The 22893-nt window shown below is 41.8% G+C and overlaps 1 protein-coding gene across 3 annotated transcripts in view; it reads left to right on the top strand.

Annotated features, from left to right (window-relative positions):
* Positions 1-22893, top strand: part of FBLN2 (fibulin 2) — a 184529-nt gene that overhangs the window by 153029 nt on the left and 8607 nt on the right. For all 3 annotated transcript variants that reach the window (XM_075939673.2, XM_006125827.3, XM_075939674.2), the window contains 7 exons: positions 7338-7472; positions 12555-12692; positions 13028-13171; positions 18206-18334; positions 18834-18959; positions 20687-20803; positions 22246-22374. In XM_075939673.2, the coding sequence (XP_075795788.2) occupies positions 7338-7472; positions 12555-12692; positions 13028-13171; positions 18206-18334; positions 18834-18959; positions 20687-20803; positions 22246-22374 (918 nt within the window). The remainder of the gene's footprint in view (positions 1-7337; positions 7473-12554; positions 12693-13027; positions 13172-18205; positions 18335-18833; positions 18960-20686; positions 20804-22245; positions 22375-22893) is intronic.

Below are 22893 nucleotides of genomic sequence, written 5' to 3'. Positions count from 1 at the left end.
CTGATAGATGTATTAATGTAAATATAATAATAATTTAGATTACAGAATGGACTGAGAGCCTATGTTGTTCTATGCTTCACCATGCTTTTTCTGTGTGACTGGGGCCACATTTTTCATAAGCGTGGAGCATTAGTCAGCTGCTCTCGTAGCTGCCAATGGATGCTGTTGGGTGCACAGTGCTTCTGAAAACCAGCTATGTTATTTAAGGAGCTTTTAAGAAATTCTGGAGCCTCATTTTTGTTACTACTAGTGTAAATCCTGGCCATGTCACCGTGCTTCAGTATCCTTCTCTGTAAAGTAAGGGACAAGCAGTATTTTCCTACCTCACAGGAGTGGTTGGAAGCTAAATTAATGACTGTTTGCCATTGACTTGAATAGCCATTTGCAAGGGTATCTCAGGAACTATAATCATTTTCACTTTTCAACTGCCTCTGACCCCTCCCCATGGCGTTATAACAAGGTATTGCCCTAGCTGACCAAAGTAAAGATATTATACCAGTTTGGAAACACACACCATATATTTGTTGTTAAAGTGATACACACACAAAAGGAAACATTCATTTGTGAAATGCAAAAACCTTCCTTGTTCCCTGGCTAAATATCTGCTTCTTGTACTTGCACATAGAGTTGCCAGATGATTTAACCAAAAAAAAAAAAAAAAAAAAAAAAAAAACCCCGGCGGAGAAAAAATTCTGTTGAGAAAAACAAAGGAAGAGACCAAAGTTGTTGAGAAAAAAAAAAAAAGACCCCCGAGAGTTGTTAAGCAAAAACAATAAAAATTGTTTTTAAAAAAACAGCGTGGCCTCTTTGAGAAATACTTTTGAGGCTTTTGGGCCCTAACAGGCTGCTGGTGGATGGACAGCTCCCCTGCGGAACCCGGTAAGGACCCAGGATTTTCGCCTCCTGGTCGGGAGAAAATCAGAAATACCAGGCATTTTAGGTGTCCGGTATTTTCTAAATTTTTTTTACCGGACAGGAGGCGAAAATACCAGACTGTCCAGGTCAATACCGGACACCTGGCAATCCTATGCACAACCTTAACTGTATGTGCAGTGTGCATGAAGAACATTTGCCACATTTAACACTTCTCTAACTGTTTAGTCAAAGGGGAAAGCCACAAATCTATTCTGACTTCTAATTTTTTGAGCTGCTGTTTCAGCCTGTTACAACAGCTATGTTTACCTTTGAATCCCTTGCAAGCTAATTGCTTTTGTGCTCATCTTGAACTATTTGGGATACATGAGCCATGCATGTAATACTATGTCTGCAAATTGTTTTAACGTCAACATGAATGTATTTCAGGGATGGGAGGGCCTGTCCGCAAATTACAGAATAGCTGATAAAATTGCTCTTGAATTTCCATGAGTCAAGTTGTGGAAGATTAAAATTCCAAGTACATATGTAACCCACACATCTTCTGGGTGCGCTGTCCCCACATAATGGCACTTAGACCACTTCCAGAGAGAGAGAAAGAATGTTTCCACTGTGGTCTTAGCTGCAAGTCAGGTGGCTTTTAGCTCAAGAGGTAGAGGCTGATGCACAAAGCTCCCGAGGTCCCAGGTTTGGTTCCGCCTGTCACTGTTACACATTTAAAAGTAGATTTCCAAAATTCCTGAAAGTCAGTCAGGCAGACTAAAGACTCACCAGCTGTTTAAACAGCATGGAAACACCTCTTCCTTTAACGGATCCTTGAATGCAGATTATAATTTCTTCACTCTTGAAAGCTCCATGTTTACCAAAGATAAGAACTAGATTGTGAAGTATGTTTTAAATAGGATTGTTTCTATTGACACTGTATAGTCTGAACACACACACACACACACACACTCTTGCACTTACCCATTGGTTCTTTTCCATATTGATTCACCCCTGTTTGCATGGGCAGAACACAGAATGCTATTTTTCTTTGCTGTTTCCCATCCAAAACTTTTCCCCCTGAGTTCACAGTAAGTGCTCGCTTTATTTATGCACAATGGGGACTGCACACAACCAGAATTACCAAGAGGTGCTCAGAGTAATTGCAAAAGTATAACCATTTAAAATAAAACAGATGTGGTCCATAAAATTTTTTTAGCTGAAGTAATTTAAAGAGAGAAAAAAATTTGAGCAACTGCATTAGAAGCCTGCATTGACCATTTGTAAGAATGTGTAAAAAATCTAATTTATTGTAGAATTATGTTTAAAAACCCAGCCACTGAACTGAATAAACAAACCCAATAAAATCAGCTATTAGCTCTTTGCCAATATCCCCTTTCTGCTAAGGCAACTTATGAGACTTTCCTATTGTAAACAGTAGATCTAGGAGGTTGGGAGAAGAAGTGTTGTCCTATGACCACGTTATTCCAGATTTTACTGACTTGCAATAAAGGATGGGAATATTAGCTATACTTAAGACATTCACACTGCTTTGCACACAACTTCAGTCCTACTTGTCAAGGATGTTTTGACCGATCACAAAAATACTGAATTGTTACAGATAGTAATGCAAAATAATTTTCTGTTCCTGGCCCACAAACACATTTCAGCAATGCTGTGGGTCTTTGATAGAGCAAATAAAAAAACTACCGTTCTAATCTCTGATACCTTTCCACAGTATTTTTCTTGCTTCTCATCACTAATCTCTTTTCCTCTTATTCTTGTGACTGTGAGGTGTTTTCCCTTCTATTTTTTTTGTCCGCTGCCAAATGAAGCTGAAACAATGCTTGGTCCAGCAGCAGGAATTAATTTGATTTGATTAGTGAAAACCTGAGTCAGATTTTCTTGTGTGAGGTCAAGCATCATTCAGATGTGACAACTGGTTCTCAGAATACCCAGGAGAACAAAGTTATCAACCACTCTTAATTTTATGAACAATCCATAATAAAAAAAAGAGAGATTCTAAAAAATATAATGGACAAAATCTTCATTCCTACTCCATCAGCTGTGCATCATTCTGCTAGCATCAAGCAGTGTTAACACTGGTTTCATCAACCCTTGGAGGATTCCTCCAGTGTAAGTGAATCTTTGGGTAGTACAGAAGCATGATAACAGCTCCCTTGCTAGCCCTGATGTCAGAGGACAAGTCTGCAGGAATAGCAGGGCAGGTGCATAGTCAGGACATACCTGTGCCACGGCAATCCCAAAATGCCAGATTGACCATGCAAATTCTGGGTGTAAATTAGTCCAGTTCTGTGGCCTGTTCTGTCGTTTGTACCAGCATTCTGGGCCTGTGCAAATTGGTCTCAGGATCCAGAGGCAACAAACAGACTTTTGCCCATCACCATCCCTTCCTCTTTCCCGTTCTGCATTTTTCTGTAACTGCACATAGTATCAGTAGCAATTATCCATTGGGAGGGAGGGAGGGGAGAAGGGGGCTAATCCTGTGGTGCTGGATTCTTCCCGTTCCTATTCCAGGGAGATGAACAGACAGGAACTTGATGGTGGAGCAGACTGGCCAATGGGAATTTCACGTTTGGCCACTTTTGAGGTTTTGAAGTGGTTTTTCTTTCTACATTGAAACAAACCCCAACATTATAAACATCTTTGCAAGTACCGAATTTTCTGAATGTTGGGGGTCCCCTATACCCCGGCAGTTAGGCACTGGCTTAGGATGTGGGAATCCAGGTCAAAACTCTGCATTGCCAAATTCAGTGCCAGATGATGCTGATTCAGGCAGAGCAGGGACTTGTTCCTAAGTCTCCTCACATCCCAAGCTAGGGTCCTAATCACCAGACTATAAAGCATAAGTATCTTTAGCAAACTATTTTTGATGCAGACTTGGTGAAAACCAAAACATTTCTGCGAAATGTTTTGGCTTCAACAAATTTTCATTTAATTGACAATATTCCAGTGAGCTCCACTTAATCGTTGAGGGCTGAGGAATTTTTTTGGGGGGGAAAAAAAAGTAATTTGTTCAAAAATGGCATGTAGGGGAGAAATAATATTTTGCAGACCATTTTTTTTGGCAGAACTCACCTATCCCTTTCCTTATAGGACTGACACCCTTTAACAGTGTGGAATGTTTCAGACAAACATTGTTCGCCTGTCATGCTGACATTTTTGACTTTTAACAATGTGTACAGAGCTAGGTTCCCATGATACAGTCAGATATCATGTAATGTGAACATATGGAATGTTTTCTTTGTCTCAGAGACACTGTAGCAAGCTAAGTCAGTGAAGTTGTACATTGGAAAACATAATTCATATAGAATGATGGGGTTTAAATATTTTTACCACTCCAGAAAGCGATTTGGAGTCATTTTGGGTAGTTCTGTGGAAGCATCCACTCAGTATGCAGTGGCCGTCAAAAAAACAAACAGAACATTGGGAAGCATTAAGAAAGGGATAGATAAGAAGACAGAAAGTATCATATTGTCTCTGTATAAACCATGCTACACCCAAATCTTGAGACCATGCAGATGCGGTCTTTCTATCTCAAAGATATATTGGAATGGGAAAAGGTTCAGAAATGATAAAAATGATTAGGGGTATGGAACAGCTTCTGTGTGAGTGGAGTTTAAAAAGACTCAGACTTTTCAGTTTGGAAAAAGGATGTCTAAGGGGGGGATATGATAGAAGTCTATAAAATCATTGAAGGGTAACCTTGTTAGTCTGTATCTGCAAAAACAAAGAGCAGTCCTGTGGCATCTTAGAGCTTATGTCTCAATAAATCTGTTAGTCTCTAAGGGTGTGTCTAGACTACAGGTTTTTTTTGAAAAAAGTGGCCTTTTTTCGAAAAAAAACTTCCCCTGTTTCTAGACTGCTACTGCTTTCTTTCTAAAGTAAATCAAAAGAACGTGGCAGTTATTTCGACCGTGGAAAACCTCGTTTTATGAGGAAGAATACCTTTTTTCGAAAGTGCTCTTTTGAAAAAAGGCGCTATGTAATGCAAACTGTGCTTTTTCGGAACAGAGCATCGAGACTTCCTGGGTGCTCTCTTTCGAAAAAGCAGTTTGCTTTTTTGAAGTACTGGTTGTAGACTAGACGCTCTTTTTCAAAAGAGGCTTTTTCAAAAGTATCTTTCAAAAGAGGCTTGCAGTTTAGACTTAGCCTAAGGGTGCCACAGTACCCTAAACTTGAAATAAGAAATTGCGTATTTTATTTCAAAATAGCTTATTTTGAAATTTGGCGTGTCTACTCAGCACCAGATTTTGAAATAACGTGCTGTTCCGAGACATCCCTTAACTTTCGTGGAACGAGGGTTACCGGGATGCCGAAATAGCGCTCCCGTTATTTCAAAATAATGGACGGCTTGTGTAGACGCGGGGTATCCTGAAATAACCGTGCAGTGTAGATGTACCCTAAGGTATCACAGGACTTGTAGTTTTTATAAAATCATGACTGTTTTAAAGAAAGTATATAAGGAAGTGCTATTCCTTCTCATAACACAAGAACTAGGGCTCACCAAATGAAATTAATAGGCAGCAGGTTTAAAACAAAGAAAAGGAAGTATTTCTTCACACAACACACAGCCAACCCATGGAAGTCCTTGTCAGAGGATGTTGAGAAGGTCAGGACTATAATAAGGTTGAAAAAAGAACTAGATAAGTACGTGGAGTATAGGTCCATCAATGTCCATTAGCCAGGATGGACAGGAATGATGTCTGTAGCCTCTGTTTGCCAAAAGCTGGGAATGGGAGTGGTGGCAGCTGAAACCCTGGGCCCTTTAATTTGCCGCTGGAGCACTGCCACGTGCTCGGTGTGTTTCTGAGGAGGGTGGGGGGATCCACCGCTCTCCAGGTGGCGCATAGGACTGGTTGCTCCTGGTTCCACCCCTTCTGCCCAAGGCCCACCCCTTCTGCCTAAGGCCCATCCCTTCTGGGGGCATGGAGCTGAGCCCCCCTCCCCCCCCCGCCCACACACACACGCCTTGCGCATTGGCTCACACATGCTGTCCGTTCCCCTGCTATAGATGCATTGTTAGTGACTGATTTCTTCACTTTGGGAAGTCAGCATGAAACAGGCAAAGAATAACAAATAGAAAGATAAGAAATAAACAAACTCAAGTGAAACTATGGCCCTGATCTTGCACAAATTTGCACATGTGGCTAACTTTTTCACAGGAACATTTCCACTGGGGTTACTCACAGGTCAAAAGCTACAAAGAGCTGCATGCGAGATTGGTGTCTAAAATTTTTGTCTGCGGACCTCTCGTTGTGAGCAGAAAAATCAGCTTTACCCCAATCTTGTGAGATTAAGCTTTTAACATATCTGCTCTCGTTTTGCAGCTTTTCCATGTGACAATGCAACCCAGGCTGTACATTTCTGGGAACCACCTGGACTTTTGAGGCTTCATTAACATAGGACTAGTTCTGTTGCATGCTGTGAAAATAACTTTGGGCGGAGAAGCTTGGTGATGACTGTAGTTGATTGCTCATATTCCTCTTCCATGCAGCTTTTAATTGACATCATCATTTTAACTAGAACGGTGTGAAAGTTTAACGTCTTGGGGAAATTTGCATGAAGATTTTCTTCCTTTGTCTTTCCATTCCATTTTGTTACTTAGGATTTTTTTTCATTACATTTCTGATTTTCACCTTTAGCATATGCACAAATCAAAATGTATGTTTTTCAGTCTGAATTGATTTCCATTTTTAAAAAGTTAACATTTATCTGTTTAGAGATTGCATTTTTCTTTTCAAAATGATACCTTTTCCACTTGAAATGATCCAACATTTAAGCAAAAACATGAAATTTTATTGTTTGTATTCCGCCCCCTGTCCACCCACATGAAGATGGATCACTTGAAATTAAATTTTAAAAGCTTTATTTCAGCCTTTCAGATTCTCCCCCTCCTTTCTTCTTCCCTGCCTCATATTTTCACAGGACTATTGTTTTTTAAAAGTGTTCAGCTTCATTTGGGATATTCTCTATTGAATGTAACTCCTTAGCAATGTGAATAATCTCAAAACACAGTCCTTGCTACAATTCATGCGTGCTGCTCTGGTGTATTTGGCATAAAGCGGTAGGACTGATAAGCTGAGCTGTGAAAAGCCTTTTATGAGCTGCAAGTCTAAATCACTTTCTCGTTCTCTCAGGCAGGGGTTTCAAGCCATTAAATGTGATGTTCATTATCAAATCTCTGCTGGTTTTGTTATCTAATCAGTTCTATCCCTATCACTCACTGAGCATTCAAAAGGGAAATAAAAAAAGTCTAAGCTATAGTTCTCTTGAGCTGTTCTATATCAACAGAAAACCCTAACATAAAATGTCTTCAGTCAAAATAGTAAAGCACAGTGCTACATAAACTTTCTTTTGGAAGAAAAGGTTTAAAATGAGCCTTTGACTCATTCCTGAAGAGAGCAGCAAGAGGCAGATTGCTTGGCAGCTATGAGACTCTGAACTGCTTCTTTTTGCAGATATTAATGAATGTGTAACAGAAGCCCACACCTGTAAGCGAGGAGAACACTGTATTAACACAGTTGGATCATTTACCTGTCTCCAAGAACTCAGCTGTCAGCCAGGCTATGAATTTAAGGATGGTGAATGTATTGGTAAGACAAGCACTTTACAGTCTTTCATTTAGTCTGCGATTAAACTCTTCTCACGTACGACCAATGAGTGGACCCCTGAGTGAGGTTATCAGAATCTGCCTGGTATTTTTTTTGTTTTGGCATCTACTGATCTTTTGCAAATTGCTAATTAGTTGTAATTATTTCAAAGGGGGAGAGAAAAGAGGGTTATACATAATTTTTATTGGTGCTGCTTGTTATTAAATAAATGAGAGGAAAAACAAAGGTCACCACAAAAACATTTTTTTATGGCTAAAAGGCGGCTAAAGCCAATTTGCCACAAAGCTTTTGGTTTTTTTAAACTTCTGTTCTTGGGTTCACCCCACGGTTTATAATGGAAATATTTCTGGATTGCCCTATCGCCTGGAGTGCTTGTTGTATCCTCCCACAGGAAAACCTCTGGGAGCGGGATGGGAAGGGAAACATGGGAAGGGGAATGTTTCTGGGGGTGAGAGTGGGGCAGGGTAAGTTTCATTACACTCCAAAGTCATAGATGGTCACACTACACCTTACAGATCCCCTGAGATGCATCACTGTGGCTCTGTGCCTCTGCACTAACTCCTAGTCCCTTGTGGCTCTCCAATAGCACCAGATTATTAGGGACTTCTCAGATGACAGCTGCCCCCAGCTGGCATCTCCCAAGAAGATCAGTCCCGGCATTCAAGGAGCTTCAGGAGAAACTTAATGGGTGCGTCTAGACTGGCAAGATTTTGCACAAAACCAGTCACTTTTGCGTAAAAACTTGCCAGCTGTCTACACTGGCTGCTTGAATTTGTGCAAGAGCACTGACTTTGTAATGTACAAAATCAGTGCGTCTTGCGCAAATACTTTCATGCTCCCGCTTGGGAAAAAGCCCTCTTGTGCAAGAATACTTGCACAAGAGGGCCAGTGTAGACAGGGAAGAACTGTTTTGCGCAAAAAAGCCCCAGTGGCTAACATGGCGATCGGGGCTTTCTTGCGCAAAATCGCATCTAGACTGGCCACGGATGCTTTTGAGCAAAAGCACTTTTTGTACAAAAGCATCCGTGCCAATCTAGATGCTCTTTTGCGGAAATACTTTTAACGGAAAAACTTTTCCATTAAAAGTATTTCCGCAAAATCATGCCAGTCTAGACGCAGCCACTAAGTGAAGACTTGATAAAACGATGAAAGGGATTAAAGTTTAAACCAGCCTCTAACTAACAGAGGTCAAGATAAGACTGGGGAAAGATAATCCCACTGCTGCCTTCTGTGGGGTCCCAGCTCCTTCCCCTTATGTATCTGGTGCTGGTCACAGTCAGAGACTGGATCCTGGACTGGATGGAGCATGAATCTGATTCAATGTAGCTATTCCTGTCTCAATACAGCCTCTGACTCTGGCTGTATTCGGCGTTGGTTGGGTTTTGGGGGGAGGGGGAGCAGCTCTTCATCTATCCCTCCACATGGGGGTGCCCAGACCAGTTGAGATGCTGTGAGAGCTCAGTCGGGACAATGGAGCACAGATGCCGTGTGTGTGTGTGTGAAAGAGATGGGATGATCCATCTCTCTGGATGCATGAAGCTAGGAGTTGTGTCCCCACTCCACTCCATTTTTACTCCTATAATTTCCCAGTGATTTGAAGAGCAGTTGGCTTTAGTATAGTCCTGAAGACTTCACATATAGCAAACATTGTAAGTGAGTACAGGTTGGACCTGACTGATCCCAGATGAAGGGTTTTGCCAGACCAGGGAAGGTCATTTCTGGCCCCCCTACCACTGCCCCCTCTCCCGACCCAGCTCCCCACCTTCTGCTGGCCCCGCTGCTCTGCCAGCCCTACTGAGCAGCCATCGCTCCTGGACAGCTGCACTGGGGCTCCAGGCCCTGCCAGGTAGCTGCAGCCACAGCTCCTTCCCTCACTGGGCCACCAGCACAGCTGCTACAGCTTCCTCCCCTGCTGGGCCACTGCCACATCTGTTGCAGGTCACTGCTACCACGGCTCCCCGCCCTGCTGGGCAGCCCCACCGTCAGCTTGCTTGCTGGCAGCCAGGTGCTCTGCCATCCCCACAGGGGTCTCTGCTGCTGGCCCTCCACTGGGATTCTGTGGTACCTGCAACATCCGTTCCAGACCACAAATGTTGCCAGACCAGACAGTCCCAGTTTAGAGAATTTTAACCTGTAGTAACTAGAATTCCTACACTCTAAGTAAATCAGATATTTAACTATAGGCAGCATATGATACCATGTCTGCAAAAACTTAAGGGCTTAGACTGTGGAGTCCTTCCTCATCTTGAGGGACCCTTAGTTCTACAGTTTGGTCCTATATGATTTATAAAACATTTATTAGCTTTATAAATTAGTTAATGTTTACTTATAAGACTTCTTAATGGTTTGTAAAATGTATAACGCGGGTTTTTAAGTGGCCCTTAAATTAATGTGTCCCCCTCTGGGTAAGCGTTCCAGCATGGCTGTAAGAAGGAATGAACAACTACTTTTCTTTGCAGTTAATTTTATGCTATTAGATAACCAACTCTCTTATTTTTTGATACTTCAGCTTTCCTTGGTAGAAAGCCTTACAAGATAGTAGCTTCTGGCCAATGGACAACTTTAAAAATTGAGATAGACAAAGTAGAATTGTAATGCTTTTTATTGAACCAGCCTGTGTAGATGTAATCTATGAAATTTCTAGCCACAAAGAGCCCTTCTTTAGGTCTGGGGAAGGCCTTGAAGAAGGGCACTGTGTCATTTGAAAGCTTGTACCTTACGCCAATAAAAGGTGGTTCAATAAAAGATATTGCCTCACCCACCTTGGAGGGCTCATATCCTGGCATAAACACAACTACAACAACACTGCAAACAACTTTAATATATGTCTCTTGCTGATACTTCCAGCTGAGGGAATGCTTCCAAAGGTTTTGCAAGCTTTCTCCTACCTAACACATGGATTTTTTGTTTCTTGTTGTTGGTGGTGGGTTTATTTATTTATTTATTTGCTTGCCTTGCAATAGTCTAGCAAAGGAGTTTACCAGCAGGAGTGTTCACAGAAAGACCAAAGTATAAGCTGTTACTAGAAACTACTCACCAAAAATGACTTTTAAACTTGCAAATGTGAGTATTTGCACCAGAAATCTGTTTCTCAGGATTACAGTCATCCAGTCAGAGATGTAAAACAATGCCACTTTATCTATCCAGTCAAAACTGACTAAAGCAGCTTCAATTTTGAACACTGAAATCTGACAATAAACTGCTAATAAACAGATCAGGAGTTAAATGTGGAAACTATTTGTCAAATGTCATGTAATAAATAAATTGGAGAAAATTGTTAGCTGCTCATAGACTTCAAAAGGCCATCAATAAATTATTGGCTAATTCATATTTGTACAGTTCTCAGAAACACACACAGCAATCCTGTGAATGAAGTCAATGGGAGTTTTGCCACAGACTTCACAAGTGTCTTCACAAGATTTTAGCTATTTTTTTATTCTGTAAGAAGCGGTATGTCCATCTTGCTTTGGGGAAAAAAAGAGCAAATAGTCCACACAAAACACATATTACATCAGTGTTTCTGTGAGTCTCTTATACAAATTGGAGGATTGGGCCAAAAGAAATCTGATGAGGTTCAACAAGGGTGAGAGCAGAGTCCTGCACTGGGACGGAAGAATCCCCAGCACTGTTACAGGCTGGAGACCGACTGGTTAAGTGACAGTTCTGCAGAAAAGGACCTGGAGATTATAGTGGATGAGAAGCTGGATATGAGTCAACAGTGTGCCCTTGTAGCCAAGAAGGCTAATGGCATATTAGGGTGCATTTGTAGGAGCATTGCCAGCAGATCTAGAGAAGTGATTATTCTTCTTTATTCATCACTGGTGAGGCCACATCTAGAGTATTGTGTCTAGTTCTTGAACCCCATTAAAGAAAGGATGTGGGTTGGGTTAGATTGGATTGGAGAGAGTCCAGCAAAGAGCAACAAAAATGATCAAGGGGCTAGAGCACATGACTTAGAAGGAGAGGTTGAGGGATTTGGGCTTATTTAGTCTACAGAAGAGAAGATTGAGGGGGGGATTTAATAGCAGCCTTCAACTACATGAAGGGGGGTTACAAAGAGAGGGGCTGTTCTCAGTAGTGACAGATGACAGAATGAGGAACAATGGTTTTAATTTGCAATGGGGGAGGTCAAGGTTTGATATCAGGAAAAACTATTAGGATATCAGGAGGGTGGTGAAGCACTGGAATGGGTTACCTAGGGAGGTGGCGGAAACTCCATCCCTAGAGTTTTTTGCATCCTGGTTTGACAAAGCCCTGGCTGGGATGATTTATTTGGGATTGGTCCTGCTTTGGGCAGGGGGTTAGACTTGATACCTCCTGAGGTCTCCTTCAATCTTATGATTCTATCCTGATCTGCAATACGTTCTACAGTGGTGACTTCAATGGGACTCTGGGGAGGTCCTGGGGCCAACCTGCATGGATCTCATTGCTGGGTACATCTAGACTAAATGGCTCTGTCGACGGAGCCATGTAGATTTGTTTGTTCGGCAAAGGGAAACGAAGCCGTGATTTAAATAATCATGGCTTCATTTAAATTTAAATGGCTGCCCTGCTCTGCCGATCAGCTGTTTGTCGGCAGATTGAGGCAGTCTGGACGCTCCCCTGCCGACATGAAAGCCCTTTATCGATCTCCCCAGTAAACCTCATCCTACGAGGCATAACAGGGAGGTCGATAAAGGGCTTTCAGGTCGGCGCGGGAGCATCCAGACTAGCGTGCTGAGCCGACAAACAGCTGATCAGCTGTTTTGTCGGCTCAGCGCGGCAGCCATTTAAATATAAATGAAGCCAAGATTATTTAAATCACAGCTTCATTTCCCTTTGCCGATCAGCCTAATCTACATGGCTTCATCAATGGAGCCATGTAGTTTAGACACACCCCCTATGTGCAGGAACACCAAACTGTACTCACCAATTTTTCCATGGGCCTTTTCAGAGGCCTTTTGAAAATCAGATACTTCATAGCCCATTTCTGAAAAAAAGGAAATGGGTTACAAATTATTTAACAGGATTAGAAACAAATATGGCAGAATTAATTACATAATGTTTCTTTGTTTTTATTAATAGACATTGATGAATGTGTAAGAGGAACTCATAGCTGTAAAGTAAACTTTGTATGTCAGAATACAAAAGGATCATTCTATTGTGAATCCAAGCAGAGATGCATGGAAGGATTTTTACAAGACCCAGAGGGTAATTGTGTCGGTAAGTGTGATTACAGCAATACATTTCTAATATGTTCAGTTGTGCTGATCAGTTTCCTGATATTGTTACCTTGTTCAGTGGCTGAACATTGATCATGTTAAATGGTCCTTAAATTTTCAATGAATTTGGTCCAAATGTTGCTGCTCTTTCTAAAATGTTCTATATTGGCTTTGCATACTGTCAGGTTTTAATATGCAGGCATAACAAAGTTTCATCAGCCCCTACCTAGATTACATAATAAATCAAAATCAAAGCGAAGGAAAAAAAGTGACATCTGGAATAGAAAGCAGCAAATTCCTTGAATAGCTAATACTAATGCGCTTTCTCAATCCTAGATATTAATGAATGCACCTCACTTCCTGAGCCATGCAAGCCTGGCTTCAACTGCATCAATACTGTTGGATCCTACACTTGTCAGAGAAACCTGCTGATGTGCAGCAGAGGGTATCACTCCAATGAGGATGGATCCCGATGTGTTGGTAAAGATCAGATTCATGTCTGCAATTGGGTTATTAGAGGGAAAAGCTCATTTTGGTTCCAAAATAGTTTTAGAAAAACCTTCAGCTGCGTTCCAGGAGCTGAGGAGTTGAAAGCCTATCTTGATGATGCGGTCCGAATGGTCTGTTGGGCGGTATTTACTATGTTATATTAGATTATGTTCATGCCTGAATATTGCAGGTACTTCCTGTTTGTGACCTTGAGTGAGCTTGTTTTTGGCTGCATCCTGTTGCCTCCTAACTTTATTCTGGATTCTGTGTGATTTAATGGTTAGTCCCAGCCTGACAATCAAAACATTCACGCTGTGTCATTTTACGGTATCTCACTGTGGACTGATATGGTCTGGGGTAATAACATACCCCAGAGAAGAAACACTGCATTCATCAGAAGCGATAAATGGGTGCATGGACTTGACAGCAGTGTACATGAAATTCCTAGATATTTTTCTGTTGTCCAGATTCTCAGAATAAGTCCAAGTGCTGATCTATTTGTTTAAAAAACTGCACATATCCTCAGGGCCAGGTTCTCTGTGGTACTGTACCTTTGGCAATCATTTTCAGTAGCACAAAATGGGCCTACAGTGTTATCCAGTCTGATTTGTAGGCTCTTAAACCTTTTTCTTGGTGTAAATGACTACATGAGATGCAAGAGAACAATGACAGGCCTACAGAGTCCAAACAAGAGTGCCTCTGTGTCTTTTGGAATTAAATGTATTTTGTAAATGTAGAAAATAGGAAACTGTGTTTGGAAAGAAACAAACCATCTGAATGCTGTTTCATGACCGATATTACAAATATCCACCATTGATCTTTCAGTGACCAGAGAATGTGAAATGAACAAAATCAGCCTTTCTGTGAAGTTAGGGGCAGGATGGAAAGAATAAAGTCTCATTTATTTATTTTCTGACTTTGCTCATAGCTAAATGTTTCATATACATAAAACAGGGGTCTCCAACCTTTTTAAGCACAAGATCACTTTTTTAATTTAAGTGCAATCCAAGATCTATCTCAAACTCAAATACCCCTGCCCTGCCTCCTTTGCACCCCTTCTCTGAGGCTCTGCCCCTGCTCCCTCCATCCTCCATTTCTCCCCCATTCTCCCTCACTTTCCCCAGGCTGACGCAGTGGGTTGAGGGGCAGGCTGTGGTTTTGGATTAAGGGATTTGAAGTGAGAAAGGGGCTCTGAGCTGAGCTTGGGGCAGGCAGTTGGAGGTGCCAGCAGGGTTCTAGGTGCAGGTTCTGGGAGGGCGTTTGGATGCAGGGGTGCTTGGGGCTAGGATGGTGGCTTGGGGTGCAGGAGGGGGTTCATGGCTTGGGTAGGGGTTCAGGATGTGGGCTCCAGCTGGGCCCTGCTTACCTCAGGTGGCTCCTGGGTGGTGGGGCTAAGGCAGGCTCACCTCTGTCCAGGCCCTGCACCACTCCCAAAAACAGCCAGCAAAATCCATCCCACATTCGGTTGTGCCCCCTCTCTGCTCTGTGGAGATAGGATACAGGGTGGGAGAGGGGCAGCTTCACATCAGCTCCTCTCCTTCCCCTGCACAGCAAGCGGGAGGCTCCTGAGGGGACAGCTCCAAGGGAGAGGGCAGGAGATGTGCAGCAGTCCAGGGAGGGGCTTCTGAAGAGCCAGCACTTGATTGACAGCCTCTTGGCCAAACCAGTCAGGATCACCTGTCAGAGGCTCCAAAATCTACCAGTAGATCCCGATCGAGTGGTTGGTGACCCCTGCTGTAAAAGATAAAGACGCTAAAAAGAAAAAGGCCCATAACAGAGAGCAGTGGTCTGGGTACAGGACACCTGTCAGATGGGCTGACCGCCTACGGCACTTCACGTTGTCCTGCATTACCGTGTTTCTCACTTCTACGCTGCTATCCCCAGAGCGACACAGATCTCTGACTCCTCCTGGAAGGGAGATGGGCAAGTTTTGGCTCTGACTGGGAGGATTGAAAATAACTAGAGGATGAGAAGGTTAAGAAAACTGGCTGGTATGATTATAAAGGGGGAGGGAGGGAGTTGATTTATCTCGATCAAGAGATGCACTTATCTTTCTTATCAGTGAGCAAGCAGGGAGGTACCTCCATGGACATGAAGAGAAAAGGAAATGCTCCTGACGCTCACGATGGAAAGCAGCTACATTTCAGGATGGATCCTTAGCTGGTATAAATCAGTGTTACTTCACTGAGGTCAACACAACTGTTTCAGCTTATACCAGCTGAGGGTCTGGCCGTACAGCTGGTTTTGGGACTTTCAAACTAGTATCAAAACAGGACACAGACTTTTCATGCCCTCCACTAGAACAACCGGCCATTTTCCTACAAGGTGATAGTCTTTGTCAGGCAGCTCCAAAGTCCCAGCATTAGGCCTTTGTTTTCTAAGCAGTGTCAGAATTGACTTGTGATGGCTAGTGCTTCTCTATATTTTGAGTTCCCATGTTGCTGGCCTAAGAAAAAATGGGCCCGGTTTTTCTTTTTCTTTTTTGAGAAAAAACATTACTCATACATAGCTGGGCTGTGTGGTTACAGGGATGAGATAATATAATTACAGATGTTACTCCACATTTTTAATTTAAATGATTGACGCGGTTTTTCGGTCCAGGTACAAGAAAATTCATATGGTAGTTTGCCACATCTAGAGAGTGTAGGAATCTGCGTTTCTGTTTGGTTTGGGGAAAGAAATGTTTAATGTTAATATGACCTATGCCACATGCAAGCTCTGTGCCTCCGGCTGAGTGAGCTGTGCCTCTGTTTTCAGTCTAAATGTTTTAGTAGGGTTCTTTTACATAAGGATATAGTATTCAGAAGAAAAAAGAAAACCATGTGGTTCTAATTTCTCCTTTGTATGATAAAATCTATTTCTTTAGGGTATTGTGATGGTTAATTGGACTTCAGATTAACTCATAGCAATAGAAATAGATCATCTGGATATCCTTCAGCAGCAGAACAGAGCTTGTGTGGTCGTCTTCCTCCATATAGGCTATGTCTAGACTGCAGGCTTCTTTCGGAGGAAGCTTTTCCAGAAGCGATCTTCCAAAAAAAGTCTTCCAAAAGACAGTGTCTACACAACAAAAGCGCATTGAAAAAGCAATCTGTTTTTTTGAAAGATAGCGTCCATGCTGAATGGACGCTATCTCACATTTAAGCTGAGATTACTATGGATGGAGTGGCCACCAGGGCACCTGAGCTTTTTCCTCTTTTCCTCTTCTTTCGAAAAAATTCCCTCTTCCCCATCCACACACACCTTTTCCCGAAAGAACTGTTTTGCAAAAAGGCTTCTTCCTCGTAGAATGAGGATTACCAATGTCGGAAAAACTCCTCTGTTCTTTCGATTTTCTTTTGGAAGACCGTGATTGCAGTGTGGACATAAGTGAAGGTTTTTTTTGAAAAACGGCTGTTTTTCCAAAAAAAAAAACCTCTGTAGTGTAGACATACCCTCAGACTGAATAAAGTCCTAGACCTGATTAAGAGAAGGAATTTATATGTTGGAATAGACAGTTTCTCACAAACGAATGGAGTAATGGCACAAATTAATTCATTGCAAATAAAATTGCAAATTTGCTGATTTCAATCTGTTTTATCAACTCCCTTTTCCTAATGCTTGCTCTGATCAGAAAGGTCAGAGAACGCGTTTCAGTAGAAATCTTTCCCCTTACAAGGAATTCTTTGCTGGATGGGTTTTTCTGCAGGTCTAATGCTGGTAGACATTAGAAATGTGTGACTCTGTGCTAAATAAGAACAATTTGAGGTTTGTATAGGTAACTCTTGTGTGCCTCAGGCTCCCAGCAGGACTACTACAGACAACACCCATGCACAGGCTCAGCAAACGTCTGTTTTTTTCCTGAACAGATTTACTATCTCCAAATTTTATAGAGCTGGGTGGAGGGGGACCATCCATTCTTGGCAGCCTTAGGAGTAGTCCCCAGAATATATGAATTTGCATAGAATAGCCACCCAGAGCACAGCAGAGAATCTCAGATCTTAGGCTGCCCTCCCAAATAATGTTAAACAAAGCCAGCCCTCTTGCTAATTGGGGATTGGAAGTTAGGATGCCAGGGAAACTGAAGATGTGGATATGGAGGATGGGGAAGAATCTGATGGGATGGGAAGAGGAAGAATTCAAAAGGTTCAGATACTCAGTAAACTCTTAACATGGAGTGTTATCCAAACGAAAGTGCTGGCTCTTGTCCATCACAGAGAAGAACAAACAGGTGTTTGTTTGATATGGCGACATCTTTATTGCATTGTGGATCCTACCAGCCTGTATCAAATATACTCTTATCTTCATCTGACAATGGAACAGGAGCAGGGGAGAGACTGAGATTCATGACCTGTAAATTGGGAAAGTCAGGGTTGACTTTTGGATCAGATGGAAATGGAAAGTAGGAAATTTCAAGGATTGATTTGGGTCAAAGCAGAGAAGAGGATCAGTTTGGGAAAAGAGCCATATATAGTGAATGAATTGGCATTAAACATTCAAGTAGACGTGGGGGATTTATTTGAACCAGAAATTAGGTTTAGTTTGGACCATGAGATTAGCAGAAGTTTGAATCGGGTCTTATTTTTTAAGTGATCTGCTATAGCACTGTGACTTGTTAAATCAATCCATGTTGATATTACAACATCGGAGAATGTCCCTATAAAGTGCTGTTGATAAGGAGGCTTAAATGGCATGGGTTGAGCTTAGTAACCAGCAATTTTGCTCAGAGTTAAATGTGAGGTAACTTGGGAAGTATTCATGGTGCTTGCAAGTATTGTTTTCTTTTTCAAACAATGTACTATTTTGCAAAGTTTGATTTAGAGGAGCACCGCTGTACATGAAGACACCTTTGAGAATAGCAGAGTGGAAAAAAGTGATTATTTTTCCCAACAGAAGAAAAATAAAGTTAGCAGTGTTTCTGTACTTTTTTATTCTTTTACTCAAAACTTCTCCCAGTGGAATGGCATTTCTTAAGCTGTCGTTTAATGAATGCCCCCCAGTTTCACCCACCGTATTTAAACTAACGGATGTTTTTTCATGCTGTAGATGTTGATGAATGTCAGACAGGCATACACCGCTGCGGAGAGGGACAGATTTGTCATAATCTACCTGGAGCTTATCGCTGTGACTGCAAGATGGGCTATCAGTATGATGCATTCAGCCGAGCCTGTGTTGGTATGTAAGGCACAGAGCAAGCAGAAACTACTGATTGATGAGCCGTGGCAGTATTTAGCACTGTTGTGCAGTGTGTAGTTATTAGTTCTGCTCAGAAGAAGTAATAAGATTGCTTCCCAAACTACCTTCGTTCATTGTGACCAACCGCTTACGCCTTCACCATCACTCTGTATTCTTAAGGAGTAGATTTCCTCAATTTAACTCCATGATAGGTTATTGATTGAGGTCATCTGCACCGTACTTTTTTTTCTGGGTAAAATATTTTCTGCTGCAGAAATGGATGTTTCGCAAAGTCTTCACCATTTTGTGCAGAAATCCACTGGAGTAAAGCTTTTTCTAGTCTATCATCACTGTATGCCACTTACAAAGCCAGACAATATAAAACACCAAGGTTGCAGCATTTCACTCTGTAGAGATCTGTCTCTGACACCTTTAAAATATCCTGCCATGTCTCTCTCGAATCCTTTATTTTCCCATTGTTTGCCTGTTTTGCCGACAGATATAAATGAGTGCTGGAATTACCCAGGACGACTGTGTCAGCACACTTGTGAGAACACTCCTGGGTCCTACCATTGCTCTTGCTCATCTGGATTCCGCTTGGCCTATGATGGGAAGCACTGTGAAGGTACCGAAACTCCTTTTCTTTCCTTTTAAGACAAAGTTTCCATTGGGGGAAGAAGGACGTTAAGGGAGGAAGTCTGGGTGGCATTTGATACAATAATCCATGATTTATACATGCTCTCAGGCTATGTTCCTTCTAATCTTTTCCATCCGTGTGAGGATTTTTTCCCTCCAAGTGTGGAATAATTTTATGTGCACCAAGATATGTGCAAATGTGCACCACCAATATAAATAAAAAACCTGAGCAGTCTGGTAATCAGGTGTGTGGCATTCAGTTCTCTCCTGGTCAGCCGCACAAGGGCACATCTTACAGGGAACACTGCTCTGACGCTATGTAAACACAAAAATTTCACATTACTAGCAGCCTTAGAAGGCTCTCAAACTGCAATGTCATTATTGTATTTATTAAACTTGCAATATGTATGTAAAGCTTTTCCAGCACCGTTATATCTCTGTCATCAAGTGTGGTAAGCGGTGGAGGTCATTTCTACTAAATTAGAAATGAGATACTGGAAAACCTTTATAAGGTGACAACATAAAGCACCACTTTCCTGTGCCTTTACCTTTTTTCTCTCTTGTCTTTCCCCCATTCTATCAATTCTTGTAAAGCCATGTCTATTAGCAGGTAAAGAAGCAAAAATCACTTCAGGTCAAGCTCAGAATTTTGTGGGATTTGTAGTTGAACTGATGGATTGGTGTATTGATTATTGATTAATTTTGTAGACAGCAGTGGCCAATGAAAGTTCAGTCCACTGAATAGCTACAGCCTCAGGAAGACTGTTGTCAATGTTGTTGGAAAGAGGGATCCAAAAAGCACACAAGAAATTGCTATTTATCACAAGTCTATTTATTAACAAGTCCACTTAGCAGATAAATAATCCCATAAGCATTGAAAAACAACAGCAGATAGAAAAAGAGTGGTCTTTTTTTGTTGCAATTTCTTGTTGTTTGTTGGTTTAAGATGAAACAATTCAGTGAATTTGACACAAATTTGCTGAGTGTTTTGGTTGACCCAAATCTGCTTTGGTTTAAAAAACATTCATCTGAAAAATTCCTCCCAACACTGCTTGGCATATTGCTGTTCATTTTCTCTTCCTGAGTTATTCACGTGCATGTGGACAGCTCCAGTTATAGGAGATAGCATCTATTCGAGCTGATTGAAATTTTCATTTAAAAGTTTTTTCTTCAATGTAAAATAGCTTTTCAAAAAAACCAAAAATTTTCCACCGCAATTTTTTGGATCATTTGAAACTTTTCAATTTTTCATCAAAACAAAAAAAATCAAACTGAATCAATATAAGAAGTTTTTTTTTTAATCCCTCTTTTCCAGGGAAGAAAAAGGGACTAAAAGGAAAGGAAAAAAACCAAAAGAAATGAAATCTCAACTCTTTTTCTTTAGATTTAAATTAAAACTGAAATGGATTAAAACCAAGACTTGTGCAATGACAAAACATTGAAAATGGTTTTGGTCCTTTGACTTATTTGTATTTATTTATTTTGCAGAAATTGGTGTTTTTCACCAGCTCTTATATATTGATGTTATTACAGAAGGGCTATAATTCCTCAGTCACTAGCAAAGAGAGCTGAACAGATATTTCTCCTGTGAGCAGATTATTACATAACGGTGCATGTTCTGAAGAATCCTATTCTAGCTGCTGTCAGAGGCAGGACACTGTACTAGATATTGTTCTTCTCCAGCGTAGCAATACATTTGTTTATTTTTGGATACAGATGTGAATGAATGTGACAGCACTCCGTGTAGTCAGGAATGTGCCAATGTCTATGGCTCCTATCAATGTTACTGCAGACAAGGGTACCAGCTTGCAGAAGACGGCCATGCATGTAAAGGTATGGATGCTGTTCATGCCATTTGATGGATACTTTGAACACGGCAGGGAGTGCCTAAGGCTCTGAATTTTATGCCCTGCTGTAGTGGCCAAAAAGGGCTGTTCCGGCCACTGACAATTTTTGGAGTGTAGCAGTGTACTGGGCACGCCTCCAGTCCTGGGGGCTGAGAGAAGGGGGTGGCATAAGGCCAAAACTAACGTATGTAAGCGATTGGAGAATTCTTGTGCAAAGGGAAAATTCAACTGCTCACTTAGCCCAGATTTAAGTGTGCTTTGCGCCAGCAGAGCAGTACTAATCAGACTTCACAAGGCCCAAGATGTACAGCTTTGCTTTCCTGGAGAAACCTCTGTGTGACTGAAGAGCTAGTGAAATTATTGCTTCCCAGTGACAAGAGACTGAAGTCTGAGCAGGTAAGGGGTTTTAGTCAGGCTGTTTTTCTGAAACTCTGTCATCTGACTCTTAGGAGTCTGATTTGGCCTGCATATCTCCAAGTTTCACCTCACCACTTGCTTACAAAATCAGACCTAAAATACAGAAGTGTCACCACCCACTAGTACTGACAAATTGCTGACTTTGTCATTGTCACCATATAATTATAAAATAAATGGACTGGAATATAAATATTGTACTTACATTTCAGTGTGAGGCCTGGGCCAGTTTGAGAATCTCTGCAGTACCATAGCTGAGTTTAAGGCCTGCTCTGACTTCCACAGGTAGTAACAGTCTCCTTGGAGCTGTTACGCTACTGTCGATCACCGGAGTGCATCATAATTTGGTGACTTCCCCCCATCTTGCTCTGACAGAACTGCACCAGAAGTATAAGACAGCTTTCTGGCTTGCTCTGTGCTGTCTGAGGGGAGGAAGGAACTGAGCCTTTTGGTTTTGTTTGGTTTGTTTGAGCACCTGCTTTTCTGATACCTGAGAAATACTTGGGAGATAGTCTCTGATTATGGAGGAGTCAAACATTTCACTCCTTCCATTAAAGTCTGAGAAAGCCCCCCTAAAAGTTCAAGGGCAGTGGCTCCCAACCTTTTCAAGGGTACAGACCCCTTTTCAATCTATTCACATGTTACAGACCCCTCCAAACAATATAGCTGTGACTGCAGCCTGCACATCCCTTAGCCCACGCTGCTTCCCGAGCCACAGGAAGCAATGCAGGTTGAAAAACATGCTGGCTACGAGAGGCTCCTCGCAGACCCCCTACAGTACCACCACTGACCCCCACCCCTCCACACATCAAGCCCCAGCACCGATGTGAACAGCACTACAGCAAAATCAGACTTTCCGAGTTGGGCACCTATTCAGCAACACCTATTATAGATAAAGTGATAGATTATACCAGACATCAGCTATGTCAGAGCCATCAGAATTTCCTCATGTTCCATTTTCTCTTCATTTACATCTGTCACGTCTCTAATGCTTTTGTGTTCATTTCATTCCAGATATTGATGAGTGTACCCAAAGTGCAGGCATTCTTTGCACTTTCCGCTGTGTGAATGTTCCTGGTAGTTACCAATGTGCTTGCCCTGAGCAGGGATATACAATGGCCGCAAATGGAAGAACATGTCGAGGTGAGAATGAGATGCTGGGACTGAAAATAATGTATCTTGAGATCAGTTCTAGGCATGACCTAGATTTTTAGGTTTATCCAATCGAGCCTCCATTTTATACATCACCAATAGTTGCCACCTACTGGTATTAGAGATGCCAATTTCCCCCTATATTTGGAGTAAGAAAATTAGGAGACCAAAATCCTAAATATGGATATACAAGTTTGAAAATGTTGGCCTCAGTGAACAGTAAGTTATGAGCCACACTGGACTACAGACTCCCATAAAATCACAGAAGTGTGTCCAAGATAGCTAATGTTTTCATCTGGTGTGCAGCTGTGCATGTTTGAAGGTAAAATCCTCCATTTTGAAAAGATGTGTTTCTCATGTAATGTTTGAAGAGTGGGTTACCTATCACCCTGTATGCGTTAGTGTGATCAGTTACACTAGCTGTCAGGCATTTACTGTGCTTCCACTTTCAGGGCATCTGCTGACTTTTTAGTTGCACAACTCAACTCTTGGGCTCTAATTCTTCTCACC

The sequence above is a fragment of the Pelodiscus sinensis genome, chromosome 11 (genome assembly GCF_052426305.1).
Source record: "Pelodiscus sinensis isolate ZL-2025 chromosome 11, ASM5242630v1, whole genome shotgun sequence".
NCBI classification, from domain to species: Eukaryota; Metazoa; Chordata; order Testudines; family Trionychidae; genus Pelodiscus; species Pelodiscus sinensis.
The sequence above is the reverse complement of the archived record's forward strand: the minus strand, read 5'-3'. Positions and strand labels throughout refer to the sequence as shown.